General features: G+C 34.6%; 1 protein-coding gene across 7 annotated transcripts in view; it reads left to right on the top strand.

The window, feature by feature from the left end:
* DCC (DCC netrin 1 receptor) overlaps positions 1-18323 on the top strand; it is a 1086625-nt gene that overhangs the window by 916449 nt on the left and 151853 nt on the right. For all 7 annotated transcript variants that reach the window (XM_077892657.1, XM_077892647.1, XM_077892640.1 and 4 more), the window contains one exon: positions 7318-7512. In XM_077892657.1, coding sequence (XP_077748783.1) covers positions 7318-7512 — 195 coding nt within the window. The remainder of the gene's footprint in view (positions 1-7317; positions 7513-18323) is intronic.

Genomic DNA, 18323 nt, shown 5'->3' with positions numbered 1-18323 from the left:
TAGAATTTTGGTATTAAAGGGATGACTCTGTCAAAAGTTGCTTTTTAGAGCACTGTCAATTTATCTGCCCATTCCCCTGAAATTTCTACATGCTTTCTCTTGCTTTGCCTTTCCTTTCCTTTCCTTTTTCTGGTTTTATCCTATTTTCTTTCTTTTCATTTTCTGTTTTCTTTTTAATTTTTTCCAGCTTTATCGAGATACAACTGGCATACAATATTGTAGAAGTTTAAGGTATACAATATGTACAGTGTAGTTATTTTTTTTTTAAATGAAATCTTTTTTTTAAATTATTTATTTATTTATGATAGTCACAGAGAGAGAGAGAGAGGCAGAGACACAGGCAGAGGGAGAAGCAGGCTCCATGCACCAGGAGCCCGACGTGGGATTCGATTCCGGGTCTCCCGGATCACGCCCTGGGCCAAAGGCAGGCGCCAAACCGCTGCGCCACCCAGGGATCCCTGTACGGTGTAGTTATTACCACAATAAAATTACCACATCGGTCACCTCCCATAATTATCTTTTTGGGTATATGTGTGGGAAGAATGTTGAATGTCTACTCTCCTGACATCTTTCAAGTACATAATATAGTAAATTCAGTACCGTTAAGCATAGTTACCCTGCTGTACGTTAGATCCTCAGAATTTACTTATCTTATAACTGGAGGTTTGTACCCTTTGACCAACATCTCCCCATTTCCCTCACATCTCAGCTCCTGACAACCACTGCTTTACTCTCTGTTTCTACCTACACTCATTTTCAATTTCAGGAGCAATGACAGAGTGAAATGAATACTATACAAACAAATGTACCGATAGGTGAAATAATAGAGTAGTAAGGTTATTTGACCTCAAATAATTAAGAATGAATGAGGACATATTAAAATTGAACAAAAACGTACAATGTAGTTAAAATTGCAAATCTTAACTTGGAAAATTAAAACATTGAGATAAATATGAAATTTGTAGAGTAGCTAAGGGGCTACTAACTGTGAGAAATGTGCAAACATTTATTAAAATGTTGAGTATATTGCTTATGCATAATAATCCTCCATAAATGTTGCCCATTGTTATTAGGAACAAAAGCAGAAAACTAGATGAGTTTTTTTTTAATTAATGCTGAAAATAAATAAGATTACTCAAAAGAGCATATATTCATAGAGGAATGAAATTTTAAAATCCATTTATTCAAATTAATATTGAGGGATTCAAGAAGGCAATGACTGCCAAGGTAGGTGGTATGAGGAAAGTTTTATGTATGGAATACATGGGTATGGAACTGTTCTGTCCCATGACAGGAGTGGTGGATACATGACTTGTATACCACTGAATCAATTTGCTGCATATAAATTTTTAAAATATAACAAAAATTTAATACTGAGAAGACCGTAGGAGTACAGCAAGAATCAATCAATCAATCAAACAAGAACAAGGTAGAGGTCATTTGTAAATATAAGTGATTGGTCACTATAATCGTAAACAACATTCAAAGTTGACAGATGCAAGTGGCTTAAGGAAGATGATGTCCACTGATGAGACCAGGCCCCACCAAAAGAAACGAACACCTGAGTATGTATCCAAACGGTCTGGAAAGATAGAATGACCAGTAGACCATATCAATTGCTTTATGTAATTCTCTGTAAAGGAATATAGGCTACTAGGAACTGGAACAGAATTCTAACAAAGTGACCCATAAAATTCAGCGCACTAAATCAAGAACGGATGTGTGAGTATTTGTCAAAAGTACCAGCTGCCTGTCGTCGCTTGGCAGTGCAGTCCACAGCAGACGGTACATAGCAGCAATCACTTTCATTAGCAGGAGCCAGCAGACACAAATCTTTCTGGCCACTAGGAGAAAACAACTTGAATAACTGTATTTTCATCTTGTTTCGTTTCTATGTTATTTCCTTTTTTTCCTTAAAATTCTCATCTTAAGGAGAGAGCTATATAAAATTTTGGTAATTTTATAATTAATGACACTGGTAGTAATAACAGTGATATTGAACCTTGCAGGAAGTGTAGACTTTGTTCACATGTTTTTGAGCACTTTGTGCCAGGAACTGTTCTAGCTACGGGAGTTACAGAGAATTTATGGAAGGAGATGAGACAAAGAATAATGAAATAATCACATTAAATAGAAAGCACAATTAATGGCAATAATTCCAAAGGGGGAAAAGCAATAAGACAGGTGATCATTAGATTAGAGATTAGGGGAAGATTGCAATCTTCAATGTGGTAGCCAGGGAAGGCTGAAATTGGAAATTAAGTAACAGAAAACTGAAGGAAATAACAAAGGAAGATATATCTGAAGGAGAGCTTCCCAGGAAGAGGGTGCAACAAATACAAATGCCCTGAGTCCAGAGCATGCCTGGCATGTTTGAGGAAGAGCTAAGTGTCCAGTGTATAGTAGGTGGCTCGGGTAAGGTGAGCAGAGGGAAAAGTGTCTGGAGATGAAGATAGAGAGCTAAGGGGGAATGCAATAGATCCCATGTGACCTTTTAGGCCATGGTAAAGAACTTGACCTTACAATATTCTATAGAAAGATGTTAAGGAGTTGGGAGTAGTGTTATTTATTTGACACGATCTTTGTGCTTTGTTTACACACATGCTCACACTATCTCTATATTCATACACATTTATTTTCAATGCTTGATGATGGCTTTCACATCTGTGTATCATGTGAAAGGCCATGGCCTTTCACTAAAACCCCAGACTTATGTACCCACGTACGTCCCCGAGATCTCCACATATGTGACTAATAGGCACCTCAAATTTCACATAACCCAAGAGCTTGCATGTTTTTCTTTGTCTCGGTAGGTCATCCACCAGTTGCCCAAGCCAAAGATCTGCAAATTGTCATTGAGCTTCTTCTTTTCCACACCTTTCATGTCCAATTTATAGCTCTACAGATGCTACCTCCCAAATGACAACAGCCACCTAGACAAGTACAAAAACACTTGTAGGATTTTCTAATTTTTTAAGAACTGCTTTGAAAGTCACATAACAGAAAAGTAACCATCTTAACTATTTTTAAGTGTACAGTTCAGTGTCTTTAAGTACATTCACAGTGTTGTGTGACCATCATCTAAACCACTCTCCTCCAAAACACTCGTCATCTTGCAAAACTGAAACTCTGTACCCATTATACAGTACCTCCCCACTCTACCTTCCTCCTAGTTTCTAGAAATCACCATCTTACTTTCTGTGTCTATGAATATGACTACTCAGGAGTCTCACAGAAGTGGAACCATGCAATTTTAGTCCTTTTGTGACTGGCTTATTTCACTTACCATAATGTCCTAAGGGCTCACCCACATTATAGCATGTGTCAAAATTTCCTTCTTTTTAAAGCTGAAAAATATCCCATTGTATGTATATCCCCCAGTTTGTTTACCCATTCATCTGTTGATGGACACCTGAGTCTCACCTGCATTTGGGCTATCGTGAATAATTGTGCTGTGAATACAGGTGTACAAGTTTCTGAGTCTCTGCTTTCAACTCTTTGGGAAATATACCCAGAAGTGGAATTATTGGGTCTTATGGTAATTCAATTTTTTAAAAAACTGCAGTACAGTTTTTCATAACGTGTACCGTTTTACATTCCCACTCGGTACCTTTCTTTTTGTCTTCTTTATTTTCCTTCTTAGTCCAGGCACAATGATCTTTGTTTCTTCATACATCAAGCTTAGTCTTGCTGAAGGGCCTTTGTAGGAGTTATTTCTTCTTCCTGTATAGCTTGTCACCATGCTGCTTGCTTAACTGGCTCTTTCTGATCATTCACCTTAGATTCCACCAAGAATATCTTCTTTGACTCAGTTACTATTCCATCAGCATAAGACTTGCAGGATCTCCCAATTTCCTTGTGCATTTATTCTTATTTTATTGGTTTTACTTCCCAGAAAAACTGTATCCCCAGTACCTAGAATTATGACTGGCACATAGGAGATGCAAAGTAATTGTTGAAATGTTATTGGGGTTAATATGATAAATTTCCTAATGTGCTATATGTGGACACTGCTCATTAGTGGAAAATGCCATCGTCACTCAAAAAATAATAACTATTCTTTAAGAACAAATTAAACCGAGAGAGAATCCACAATTCCATAGTGTAATCAAGAATGGCGGTTGACATAGTTACTTTGATAATTCAGATTTCAGTAGAAATTTGGGGCTCATTAAATTGGATATTTCAGGCAAAATGTGTTCTTTGGTTTCAAATTATTTCAATAATTACCTTAATACTTCTCTATGCTTTATATACTCGATTATTGTCCTAGAGGTACTTGTAAAATCTTTCATGTACTTCTGAGTAGTGAATTTCAGCTTCAGCCTTCAAACAGAGAGGACTCATGTCACATACTTCCATGGCAAATTTTCTAAATTGATGTTTTATGGTTCATTCCAGTAGTAACCATTTTCCTAATCCATAAGGTCATCTGTGTTAGAGGAAACTGACTCAGATGGCATAAAAGGAAAGTGTCATTTCTGTTTTTAGAGTAAGAAGTGAGTAGGTGGGTACAACCTGGATATTCCGGATTATGAACAATCTCCTAACACAGTTATCTTTATGATGAGGCCATATATTATGAATGGCTTAGGTCTACTACTGTCTTGATGGGCACCCCTTCTTATGGCCCTATGATTCTAAAGGGATGGTAAAAGCCCAGGAAATATTTAGATGGGGAGGCAGCATATATTCTTGTGTATTGACACTCTTATTTTTTTAATGTTAAAATTGTTTTGAAGTTTGGATCTAGGATTCAAACTACTTCTATGTAGTGGGGAAAAAAAGATGAATATTGTGTAGTAAGAGTCAACTTCTTCAAGAATCAGTTTGTGCACTCATTACCTTAGTCACTTTATAAATCTCCAAGAGATGTAATTCTGTGGGTACTAACCTAACTTGTGGGGGAGCTACTTATGGTTTGTGGAAAGACAGAGAAGTTACTGTTCTGAAAACATTTTAAATATTTTTTTTCCTTTTATTCTAAAAGATGTTGGAAACAATATTAGGGTTTTCATATTGTTTTTAAAAAGTTATAGCATGCAGTTCATTTTCCAAACATAAGATTAGGCAGATTGTCTCATTGTTTTCAATAATTATTGCAAAACCTTCAAAAGCGTTAAACAGAATTCACTGTGGAGCCCATTATATTTCAAGGACACTGGAGAGCCTCTGTGGCAATAAAGTTGAAAAGTATTATTCCATTCCTTTCATCTCTTTTATTACTTTTACTTAGGGTTTATAGTGGGAAATCCTTCTCAAACGTTGTGTTTCTGTTGTTAAGGTTTATATCCACATTTTGAGATGATTTTTTGTGACACCTTTGCATATTATGTCACAGGCTTCTTTAGAGCAAATAAAAGCTAGTCCCTTTCTGTTCACAAACGGGCATCTTCAGAAGAAAGAAAAAAAAAAAGCTCCTTTAGAAAATGCTGCTGATAGAGCATCTTTAGAATGTAGCATCCTTTGAAAAGCTGTTAGTATGAGACCTACTTTAAAAACTTTAATGAAAGATACGCTTCCATATTAGTGTGCGTGTTGAAGGTGGCTAACGTCGGTAATAGAGATCATATCGCCTTTTGCTATTACATCAAGGAAAAAATATATTTTAATATTACCTTTAATCATCAAACTCTTTTGCATAATCTAACATATGTTACCTTTAGAGATTATCAGTTAAGAAATAATGAAAATAAGTAGTTTGAATAAGGTTCACATTATTAATATTTTTGAGTATTGTCAGGGACTATGCTAAGCACTGAATGCATTACTAAAGTTTAGGTGGACACATTCTTTCTTAAATTTCTTCCCATATGGGCAGCCCAGGTGGCTCAGTGGTTTAGCGCCTGCCTTCGGCCCAGGGCGTGATCCTGGAGTCCCAGGATCAAGTCCCACATCGGGCTCCCTGCATGGGACCTGTCTCCTGCCTCTCTCTGCATCTCTCTGTGTCTCTCATGAATAAATAAATAAAATCTTTAAAATTAAAAAATAAAATAAAAATTTCTTCCCATAATACTTATGTGATTTTCCAAAAATAGGGTACAGGTACCTGTATTAATCCTATCAAAATATGTATATAAATAATTATATTTAATATGTATATTAAAACTGGCTTTTTACTTGTCTTTCCCATTAAACTGTAAGCTCCAAGAGTGATTGTTTTATATCTGCCATATGCATTCTGTCCTGTATCTTGATCGTCATGGGAGCTTGCCCCACTCTCCAAACATAGTAGATGTTCTATAAATATTTATTAAGTGAATGATGATAATCATCCAGAAAATGCATCATTTCTTTAAGGGTGGGATCAGAGGGAAGAATAATGATGTGAAAGTCAGAATTCCAATTTATTAATTTTCAACACACAGTCTCCTTTAAAGAGAATTTATGGCAGGGTAGCAAGTGCATTTACTCCCTAACAGCTAACATTTAGTTGGTGCTACTGATAATGAGAGCACTTTTATGCACTACCTCATTAAATCTTCTCAGCATCCTTTGAGACCGTTGCTATCCTTAGTCTCATTCTACATGTGAGGAAACTGAAACAGGATGAATAAGGTCTTAAGGTTTCTCTGAGATGGGAGTATATAGTACAAATTGGAACTCTTACTTCCAGAGCTCAGGCTTCGAGGCAATCAATATCTGGAATGCCAATTTAATTATAAGGTAATCTTGGAGAAGATAAGTAACTTCATGAGGGTGCACAGCTAGTAAATGACAGATCCTGGTATGAAACCAAATTTGCACACTCCCAAGTCTGTGTGGCTGCAATGCCAGCCACTGTCTCCTTTCCCTTAACTAGTGCACTTTTCAGAGATGCACTAAGTTATGGGTTGGGTGCCATCCTAATCATGCTCAGCAAATCCTGGTCCTAATATATTGACAATCTCTTAAGAAAGGACCACTTTATTTTTGTTTTTAGTTAACTCAGAGTAAATAATCCTTGGGCAAGACCATTTTTGACATTTCATTTCCCTTTCCATTATTCTTACATCCTCTTCGATTTTACCCAGTATTGATGATACCTAAGAAGAGTTTATATGGGGGGAAACAGCCCAAAGAAAAAAACTATTAGAATAAAAATGCATGATGCTCCGTGTCTGTGGAAGGAACTCAGTGCCCTCTCGCACTTAAGAAATTCTGTGAAAGTCAAATCAAACATGGAAAATGTATCACCTGCTGACACAGGAGGATCTTGGGCAATAAGTGATGCACCATTTGAGGTTCTATGGAATATGATGTTAAGTCTTGTTTAATGCTGCCGTGCTCTATGTTCTAGTATGAGATAGGCTGATGATGCCTCTTTTTGGATTCTAGAGTCTCAAGTCCCTGACCAACCAAGCTCTCTTCATGTGAGGCCCCAGACCAACTGCATCATCATGAGTTGGACTCCTCCCTTGAACCCAAACATCGTGGTGCGAGGTTACATTATTGGTTATGGTGTTGGGAGCCCATATGCTGAGACGGTGCGTGTGGACAGTAAACAGCGATATTATTCCATTGAGAGGTTAGGTGAGTAGCTATGGTTTTTATTCTATTAAGAGAAATAAATGATTTATCTGAAATTAGTTTCTTTCTTGGAAACTTGCTCTTTGGAATTTTATTTTAATTTGTGACACAAATTAATTCTTAAAAGCAAGTCTCTTTTTCTATCTTCTATCATTCTAAACACACACAAGCACACGCACAACTCATGATTTTCCTCTATGGATTTTGAATTGGGGAATTTTATCTAGAGACATTCATAATGGTGGGTACTCTGCTGTGTACTTTTGCTTACGAGTCATAGAATTCAGAAAGGGATTGTATTTATTTTTTCCCACTGGTTAGTGGAAACTTCTTATTAATTCTTATAAAAAGAAAGAACACTTTTTTTTCATTTTTTTCTCACTAATAATATATTCCATCAATTTTTCTTTAACACTAAATTATCTAGTCTCATTGCCTTCTTTTCCCTTAGTGTTTATAGGTAGAGCTTTGTGGCTATGCCATTATGATCATAAAACAAAAGGTGAAACAAGGAATTTTCAATCAAGCCTGTACACTTAGTTATCAAACTGCTCTCTGCATACATTCCAAGTTCTCTTATCATACTCAGCCTCATTTTAGTCAATACAATACTTGAATTATGACTTTTCTGAATTCATTTAAAACTTGTTTATTCAGAGAGGGCTACTGTGTAGGAAAAGCATTCTTATCCAATTCTATACCTGATTTTCCATAATATAATAAGAGATTATATCATTAACAGAGAGAAATCAAAGAAATATATGTCATATACAGGGTGTCAAGAAGTTAAATTGTTCTCGTAAAGCACAAAGCAAGTTGATTCTATTTGTTGACTTGACACCATATTATTTGCAAAGAAGTACACTGACCTCACTGGGAATACAATCTTATTGGTGGGGGCAGGAGGGATGCTACTTATTTGTAACGTCTTTCACAAACAGAACATTCGTGATGAGAAGCTTGATTTGAATTTGAATGCCTTTTTCTTGCAGTAGCAAAGAAAGATTTTCCCAATGCAGGAGGAAAAATACACTGACCCATTCTCTCTATAATTGCCTTAGACAATAAGAGAAATGCTTACTGAAAATCTCCACTATTCTGGTTAGCTTGGCATTTAGAAATAACATTCTCCCGGTTAGTCCCCCGTTTGAATGTTAAGGCAATCATATAACATATTTTATAGCCATCAAACCTATGTCAAGGGACTGTCATCGATCCATTATTCAGTGGACATCATCTCTGACAGTCCATCTTGATGCCACCCAGCGGAGAGAGATCCCCATGGCCGTGCCCAGGCTCCCCTGCAATGAGAGTATGGTGCAAACTCAGAATGAAGTCATGAGCGAAAACCACATTGGGTATTACCTTTTGGTAATGATGTTCTTTACTACACGTTGACTTTCCAGGAGCCTCCAAAGCTAGCAAAGTTGAGGCTTTTGGGAGATTAACACTGGCAAATCTCTGCAAACGCTTAACAAGAAAACAGGAGATTTCCCTTTGTAAGATGTATTTTAAAGAGCTAAGAAATTTTTTTAAAGATTTTATTTATTTATTCATGAGAGACACACAAAGAGAGGCAGAGACACAGGCAGAGGGAGAAGCAGGCTCCCTACAGGAGCCCAATGTGGAACTCCATCCCGGGTCCTGGGATCACACACTGAGCCAAGGCAGACGCTCAACCGCTGAGCCACTCAGGTGCTCGAGCTGAGAAAACTTATGGATAAAATGGATATGAACCTATTTCAATGAATACATTTCATGTGTTTCTTACACTTCAAATTTATCTGGAAAGATATTTACACACATGCATTTACATACACACACATGTGTATGTAGAGATGTATTTCAGTTCTCCCAGCTGATACTCTTCTAACATAGTCCCATGTCTTACCATAAAATATGAAATAAAATAGTGTTTTATTGTTATTGTCCAAGTATCTGCATAGCTATACAGAGAAACTGGTATTTTTTTCAACATGTGATTTACTATTTATCTAAAGTGTATGTTAAACATACCTTAATATATATTAAATAGGAAGAGTTTTATATATACATGTAAAAATATATAAAATTGTCTAGACAATTTAAAGCTAAAACTAATCTAAAGCTTTAAAACTTATATTTTAAATACATTTCAAAAAGATACCATGAAACTGGTATGCTTACTTAAATATTTACTAGAATAAATAAAACAATTGGTAGTTTCTTCGCAAAGTTTGAATGTGAGTTTGAGTGAATCCTTTATCTTTTTAAAAGTTACAACTTAATATATATCTAACATAAACTTTGGCTTAATAATGGAATATATATTTTAAGGACTGTATAATAGTTATACAATTAAAAATGAATTAAGGAAAGCTATAATCTGGTAAAGCATAACATAAGCTATGACTTCAAGTGTCATGGTTGCTTTTAGCTTATAAAAAAATTACTTGGTTTATAATTCACCAATAAACTCGCTCTCTTTGATGACAGACCAGAACTTTCAAATGCATTTTGTTTATCGGGCATAATAATTGAGTATTTAGACACCAGGCACTGTGACCTGCTTCAGGACTAAAACTACAAGATCATTTTGAATAATATCTAACATTGCCAGATTTAAAACAAAAGCTTACCAGGGCGCCTGGGTGGCTCAGTCAGTTAAGCATCTGCCATCAGCTCAGGTCATGATCTTGGGGTCCTGGGATTGAGGCCCACATCGGGCTCTTGCTCAGTAGAGGGTCTGCTTCTTCCTTGGCCTCTGACTGACTCTCCTCCCTGCTTATGTGCTCGCTCTCTTTCTCTTTCCCTCTCTCTCTCTCTCTCTAAAATAAATAAAATCATAAAAAAAATCTTACCTAGTACAGATATAGAGATTCATTAACCAGTGTTTGTACTATTAGATGTTTATACTCTTTTGACATCATACTCCTTCTAGTTTAAGAACCCTACATGCCAGCTTTGATGTATACGCATGATATGAATCCACAAGATCTGAATTCTGGCAATGTTGGCAAAATTAATTTGAAACCAAGTTCTTCTTTTAAAAACTCACAATTTATCTACCAACCTATTGCTCAATCTATCAATCTATCAGTTTATCTACTTCTACACTTTACCTACTTCTACCTACATGAAGGTATTTGCAAGTGTATAAACTATACATACTTAAAGTGTGTAATTTGTTGAGTTTTTAAAAGAGCTTGATTGTGGTATAATTGACACACAATAAGCTTCTGCTATACAAATTTCTTCTTTAATTTCTCTCAGTAATATTTTATAATATTCAATATAGGAAGTCTTGAATTCTTTGTTAGATTTAGTTCATGTATATAGCATATATGCGTGTGTGTTAAATTTAGTCCCTATTTATACGTGTGTGTGCGTGTATGTATGGACTATTTTAAATGGGTTTGTTCAAGTTTTTTTTTTTCAACTGTTTGCTGCTAGTGTAGAATAAAATGGTTTTTAAACAATAAAACCAATAAGACTTGTATCCTAGACCCGTTAGATCCACTTATTTGTTCTACTAGTAGAATGCTCTGAGAATTTCCATGTAAACAAGCATATTGTATGGAAATAAGAGCAGTTTTATAGTTATTTTCTGATATTCTACCTTTTATTTCTTTCTCTTGCCTTCTCTTGGGTAAGATCTCTAGTACAATGTTGAATAGAAGCAGTGGAGGGAGGCATTTTTTGTCTTGTTCCTGACTTAGGGGAGGCATGAAATAGGATGATAGTTACAGGTTCTTCACAGGTGTCTCTTAGCAGATTGAGGAACTTTTCTACTTTTTCTAGCTTTCTGGGAGTTTTTGTAATGAATTTGTTGAATTTTTGTGAAATAATTTTCTCTTTTTCCTCCTTTATTAGTATTTCTTAAAATGGTGAATTATATTGATTCTTGAAAGACAGCTAATCTTCAGTTTCTCATATAGATCCTATGTTGTCATGATGGATTATCCTTTTCTTGTATTGTTGGATTTGATTTGTTGATATTTATTAAGGATTTTTTGTTCCTATATTCATTAGGTATATTTGTCTACTATATTCATGAAGTATATTTTGTCTACAATTTTCTTTTTATGGAATTATTTTACCCTTTTTTATTAAAGTTAGACTGGCTTTATAAAATTTGATGAATAGTTGGTTCTTCTGTCACTGAAAAAGTGTGTGTAAAACTTATATTTTTTATTCCTGTAATGTTTGATAGAATTTATTAATTCATTCAGATGGTTATCTGGACCTGAGATTTCCTTTTTAGGAAGTCTTTTGATAATTTAACTTATTTAACACAAATACATCTTTTTTATATTCTGTATTTTTCTTGTATTGATTTTAGTAAGTTACAATTTTCATGGCATTTGTCTAGTTCATTTTGTCATATTTTGTAGCATAGAAATGTTCATTCATAATAGTCTCTTATTATCTGTGGTGATAACTGCTGTTTCATTACTGATATTGATCATCTATGTCCTCTCTCTTTTTTGTGAATAGCCTAGGTAAGGGTTTACCAATTTTGTTGATCTTTGAGGCTTTACCATTACTAATTTGTTCTCTGTCTCTATTTTATTTTTTTTCATGTCTACTATTTTCTTTCTTGTACTTATTATAGTCATACCTGCTCTCCATTTCTAATGTCTTAAGGTGGAACCTTAGGTTGGTCTTTGTAAGAGATGTAGATATCAAAAATTGGTTGTGATTGCTACAAAATATCAATTTTGCCTTATTTAAAAATACTTAGCTTTTTAAGGTAGATTTATTGTTTCTAAATAATATAAAAAATCATTTTTATAAGAGTGATTGGAAATATTTTACTGTTAGAAAGAAAGAGAAAGAAAGGAAATAAAGAGAAAGAAAAAGAAAGAAGAAAGAAAGAAAGAAAGAAAGAAAGAAAGAAAGAAAGAAAGAAAGAAAGAAAGAAAGAAAGAAAGAAAGAAAGAAAGAAAGAAAGAAAGAAAGAAAGAAAGAAAGAAAAGAAAGAGGAAGAAAGGGAGAAAGAAAGAGGAAGAAGAAGGAAGGAAGGAAGGAAGGAAGGAAGGAAGGAAGGAAGGAAGGAAGGAAAGGAGTATTTCATTTGTGACTAAATTTGTTTAGAATCTAATGGTATCAAATGAGGGTAAATTCTCTCTTTAACAATAGATTATTGGTCATCTGCACAGTAGGCTTTACATTCCCACATTGTGGGACTATTGAAGCCTCAGTTTTCTTATTGGTGAGGCAGGATAGTATTTTACCTTATAATTCTGAGATTCCATTTAGATAACAAAACTAATACCATTTGAAATTTTTTAAAGAGTTAGAAACATTATGCACACACAAATAAGGCATTGTTCTATTATCATTTGGTACATCAGTGATTTAGCAAATATAAATAATTCAGTTCCATGACCTTTGAGTTGTGTGTTTTTATAAACTGAAGTTTATATTGTTTTGGTTTGTCCTCGCTACCTAACAGTAGACTATATAAAATACAACTTAAAAAACAGTTAAGGATTCCAGGGTTTTAAACTCCAATAATTCACCAATTGCACAACATTATATAAAATATATTTCTTTACTGAAACTAATATGAATCACAAATCAAAACAACACAGTGACATTCAATTCAGTGTGAAAGACAAAAAATGTAAAGTCCTGTTTTCAGCTATACTAGAAAGCTGATTAAAAAATCCTGAGTGGGAGCGTTAGATTCATTCAGCATGAGCACTGCTTGCTCAGAGAGGAGTGAGAGGAAGAGAAAAGGTCATTTCATGAGATCATTACTTAGAATATATCAGGAAGAATAGATTTTATCTTTTATGATTTTTTTTTTCCTGAGGTTAGTGTCTTCTAGGCATTTTCTAGCAATCTTTAAGGGCAGACTTAGGGTGATTCATTAATAATACATATCTTTCTATTTGTAACTCTTTTCTCTCTTCTACTCCCTCAGGCCCATAGCAGATGCATTGTTTTAGACCCAGTGAATTTTCTAAGGATATTTGGAAGAATCTATTACAAAATATGAATACTATTATTTAACTAGAGCAGAAAAGCTCTCATTGGAATGAATATATATATATATATATATGTATATATATATATACATATATATACATATATATATAATTAAAAATCTCCAATCTCCCCTTTGTTCTCCTTTTTTAATAACTCTTTCATATTTTACCTTGAGTTTACAACCTGAGCTGTTATTCGTAAAATAAAATTGGTAAAAGAAAGGACTATGTGAGTCATTTATTTTAGCAACATTAAATTCAAACATTCAATCGAAACTTTTTTCTCCATCAAGGGTGCCTGAGGGTTGCAGTTGGTTAGGCATCTGACTCTTGGTTTCAACTCAGGTGGTCATCTCAGGGTAGTGAGATCAAGCCCAGTGTTGGGCTCTGTGTTCAATGTGGATTCTGCTTGGGACTCTCTCTCCCTCTTCCTCTGCCCCTCTCCTCCCTGTGTTCTCTCTCTCTCTCTCTCTCTGTCTCTCTATCTCTCATAAATAAATAAATAAATAAATAAATAAATAAATCCTTAACAATTATTTTTTCTCCATCTTCTGTATTTTTCTAGAAAATGCTTTATTTGGGTCAGAACAATTTAGACTTTTCCTTGATTTTCCACGTCATTTACTGTTTATAGACAACTACTTAGTGCATTTCTTCCAAGTACTTTACAAATATTAAACTATTTCTTCATTTTCTCCAATATGTCAGTGTCAGACATCATCCCAATTTTATAAATGAAGGAAGACAGCAAGAAAGCTAAAATCAGAAAAATCAAAGCTAATTCTTTAATGAAAAAAGTTAAATGTTACATTAACACAGTCAGATAAATATTGTTATATTTATATAACAAATAACTTTGTTATTTATGACTCTTTAGTATGGACAGAGGAGGGTAGGACCCAATCCCAGCTGATCAGGGCTCGCACTAGAACATGTTACTACAAGGAAGTTTTGCTTCCTATATGTAAAAACAAGATGTTCTGGTGAAATTAAATCCCTTTAATTCAATAATAGAATAATACAATCTAAGGACATATTCCTAAAATTTCTGAAACAAGTCATACTTCAGGTATGAGTCCCAGAGCTTAGCCATGGAGGTCCATTAATTGTTATCTTGTGAGCTAGGGTCAGAGCTGACATGGAAGGAAAAGAGAGAAAAGCAGGTATCTAGACATTTTGTTTTATTAAGATTTTGTTTATTTATTCATGAGACAGAGAGAGAGAGAGAGAGAGAAGGAGGCAGAGACACAGGCAGAGGGAGAAACAGAGAGAGAGGGAGGCAGAGACACAGGCAGAGGGAGAAGCAGGCTCCATGCAAGGATCCCAATGTGGGACTCGATCCCAGGATTCCAGGATCACACCCTGGGCCGAAGGCAGACACTAAACTGCTTAGCCACTCAGGGATCCCCTATTTATCCTCTTCTATCAGTATCTGCCCCCATGTAATTTGAAGCTCTGTTATTAGTTGCAAAACTTTGATGATTATTTTGTCCTCTTGATGGGTAACAACTTCATCATTTATGAACTATTTCTCCTTATCAGCAGTAATATCCTTTGATCTGAAATCGACCTTGTGTCTGATGTTCATATAACAACTCCAGCCTAAAATTTGTGTGTGTTGGCATGATATATATTTTTCCATTATTTTACTTTCAAACTATTATTTGTGTCTTTAAATTTAAAATGGGTTTTTTGTAGGCTGCATAGAGTTGGATGTTTCATTTTTATCTAATATGACAATCTCTGACTTTTAGTTGAGGTGTTTGGGCCATTTATATTTAATGAGAATATTGATATGGTTTGGTTTATACTATCATTCTGCTGCTTTGTTTCCTTTGTTGCTCAATTGACCCATCTGAACTTTGTGCCTTTTTTCTTTCTGCCTTTCTTTGAGATTAATTGAATATTTTAAATAATTTATACTACATCCTTTGTGGGCTCGTTAGCCATAACTCTTTTGCCTCCTTAGTGATTGCTTTAGAATTTATGTTGTGTATCTTTAATTTATTACCATTGACCTTACAAAAACATCATATCAGTTCACAATACATTTTTATTTTTTCTTTAAACAATAAAATATACTTTAAGTTTAAAAATAATTTAGAAGATGTATTTTATATCTTAACTACACAGTTACCATTTTAGTGTTGTTTATTCCCTTATGTTAATCCATATGTTCTGCTGGTATTATTTTTCTTTGTTCCTGAAGGACTTCCTAAATATTTCTGGTAATGGAACTGTGCTGGTGATAATCTTTTTAAATCTTTGTACATCTGGAAAGATTTCATTTTGTCTCTGTTTTATAAAATACATTTTCACTGGATTTGGAATTCTAAGTTAACAATTTTTTTCTATAGGTTTAATAATGATATTCCTTCAATAATGATATCTCCTATACTGCCTTGCTTTTACCAAGACCACTGCAATCATTTTTATCTTTATACCTCTGTACACAATGTGTCTGTTTTCTCTGACTACCTTGAAGGTTTTTTTCTTTTTCTTTGCCACTAATTTTACACAATTTTATTCTTATGTCTCTGCATAGTTTTCTTAATGTTTCTTCTGCTTGGTGCTTGCTGAGATTCTTGGATCTATGGTATGATTGGTTTTGTCAAATTTGGGAAAAATTTTGGTCATTATTTCTTCAAATAGTTTTCTTTTTCTCACACTTACTCCTCCAGTCAGAGACTCTAATTACATGTAGGTAATGGTGCTTTAGGTTGTACCACAGCTCACTGATTTTGTTTATTTTTTTTTTTCCAGTCTTTCTTCTTCTTCTGTTTCACTTGGGATAGTTCCTATAACTATGTCCTTAAAGCCACTATTTTTTTTTTTCTCCTGATGTGGCTGATCTGATCTTATTCCCCTGTAGTGTATTTTTTCATGTTACATATGGTAGTGTTCATTTCCAGATTTTGGTTGGGGTCTTTTCTGTATATTCCATACTAACCTGCTCAGTATTTCTTCTACCTTCTTGAACATATGGAATATAGTTACAGTAACTCTTTAAGTAGTCTCATCTAAAGATTCTTTTCTCTGTCATTTTTGAGTCTGTTTCTACTGATTAATTTTTTCTTCATTATGAAATTTATTTTCTTGCTACCTGCATATTTGGTTATTTTTATGTTCTTCTTACAAATTGTACTTATCTTTTGGGATACTGGAGACTTTTTTGTGTTTTTAAAAATATTATTGAGTTTTGTTCTAGGATGTAGTCACTTGGAAAAACTTGAATCCTTTTGAAGCTGGCTTTTAAGTTATTACATGGTACCAAAGTACTGGTACCATCTAATAGCATCAGTCTAATTTGCTCTGATTCTGAGCTAATACCTTCTGAGTACTGTACCCAAATCCCATGAGGTCCATGTATGTTTGTCTATCTGACTTCTGGAGATCCACTTTTTCCTGGTCCTGAGTGAGCATCAAAGATTTTTTTCTTTTCTTCTGTAGGGTGTTTTTTGTTTTGTTTTTGTTGTTGTTGTTGTTTTGTTTTGTTTTTTGTTTTTTGTTTTGTTTTGTTTTTTCTTCACCCCTGGGAAACTTTCTCATAAGCATGCACTGATAAGTACTCCGATGAAGATTCAAGAGAGACACTCCCTAGACCAGAAAAATGCCTCTTCCATGCATTTCTCTCTTCTCATCCTTACAAATTCCAATTGCTTTGGCTATCTCAGACTTCTGGCTCCATGTCCTTAATTCAGGGAGACCACTGGGCTCCTTCTAGGCTTTTCCCTTCTCTTCAGAAGCTTAGAAACTTTCTCAAGGCAATAAGCTAGGGAAATCAATGAACTTACTTTGTTTTTCTCTTGCCAGAGATCACTGACCTGATCTACCTGATGCCAACTATCTGAAAACTGTTGTTTCACATATTTTTGTCTCTGTTTCTTTTCTTTTTGTTTTGTTTTCTTTTGCATTGATCCAGGTAGGAAGGTAAATTCAGTTTTTATTGACCTATTTTGATCAGAAGTGGAAGTCCTTTAATAAATAATTAAACAGGGTAGCCTGGGTGGCTCAGCGGTTTAGCACGGCCTTCCGCCCAGGGTGTGATCCTGGAGACCTAGGATCGAGTCCCATGTCAGGCTCCCTGCATATGTCCTGCTTCTCCCTCTGCCTCTATCTCTGCCTCTCTCTGTCTCTGTGTCTCTAGTGAATAAATAATAAAATATTTTTTAATAAATAAATAAATAAACAATCGTTTTATAATTTCAGAGTGCCAAAACTTTTAGCTTTTTAAGAATGCCAAATATGCCAAACTGCATCATATATGTTTCCTGATTTCTGTCACTAATCTAATCAAGAATGAATCCTAACTGTCGTACTGTATTTTTGGAGAATAAATTTAACTTGAGTGCTCTTAGAAATGGGACTCTAAGCCTGTGGAGAAATGAACCTTTATAACTCCCAGAGTGCATTCTGAGTTCAGTGAATACAATGTAAATTATAATGTTAACCTCAGCATCACCCCCCCTCCATCAAAAAAATCCCCTCATGCATGGAGTATAGAATTTTGGAGTTTATGACATGCAAACATTTTAAATCAGAAAAATCAATGCACTATAGCAGCTTCAAGAATAGTTTACATACATGAATAAAAAATGAGTAAGCACCATGTAGAGAACATTTTATTATTTTGAAATGAAGTACATTATAGGTGTTAGTTAACAAAATTCCGTTTTGTATTTCTTGAAGCAGAGTATAAGAATTGTGGAAAACAATTTTTGACCAAAAAAAGCTCGATTACAAAAAAAAAAAATCATTGAAAAGTCATTTAATGGTAAAGAAAATAAAAAGGGAAGGGGTAGATTTACCCCTTCTATATCCCCAATTATCTTATTCAGA

Source organism: Canis aureus, chromosome 1 (genome assembly GCF_053574225.1).
Source record: "Canis aureus isolate CA01 chromosome 1, VMU_Caureus_v.1.0, whole genome shotgun sequence".
Taxonomy (NCBI): domain Eukaryota; kingdom Metazoa; phylum Chordata; class Mammalia; order Carnivora; family Canidae; genus Canis; species Canis aureus.
This window is presented reverse-complemented; position numbering and strand designations above follow the sequence as displayed.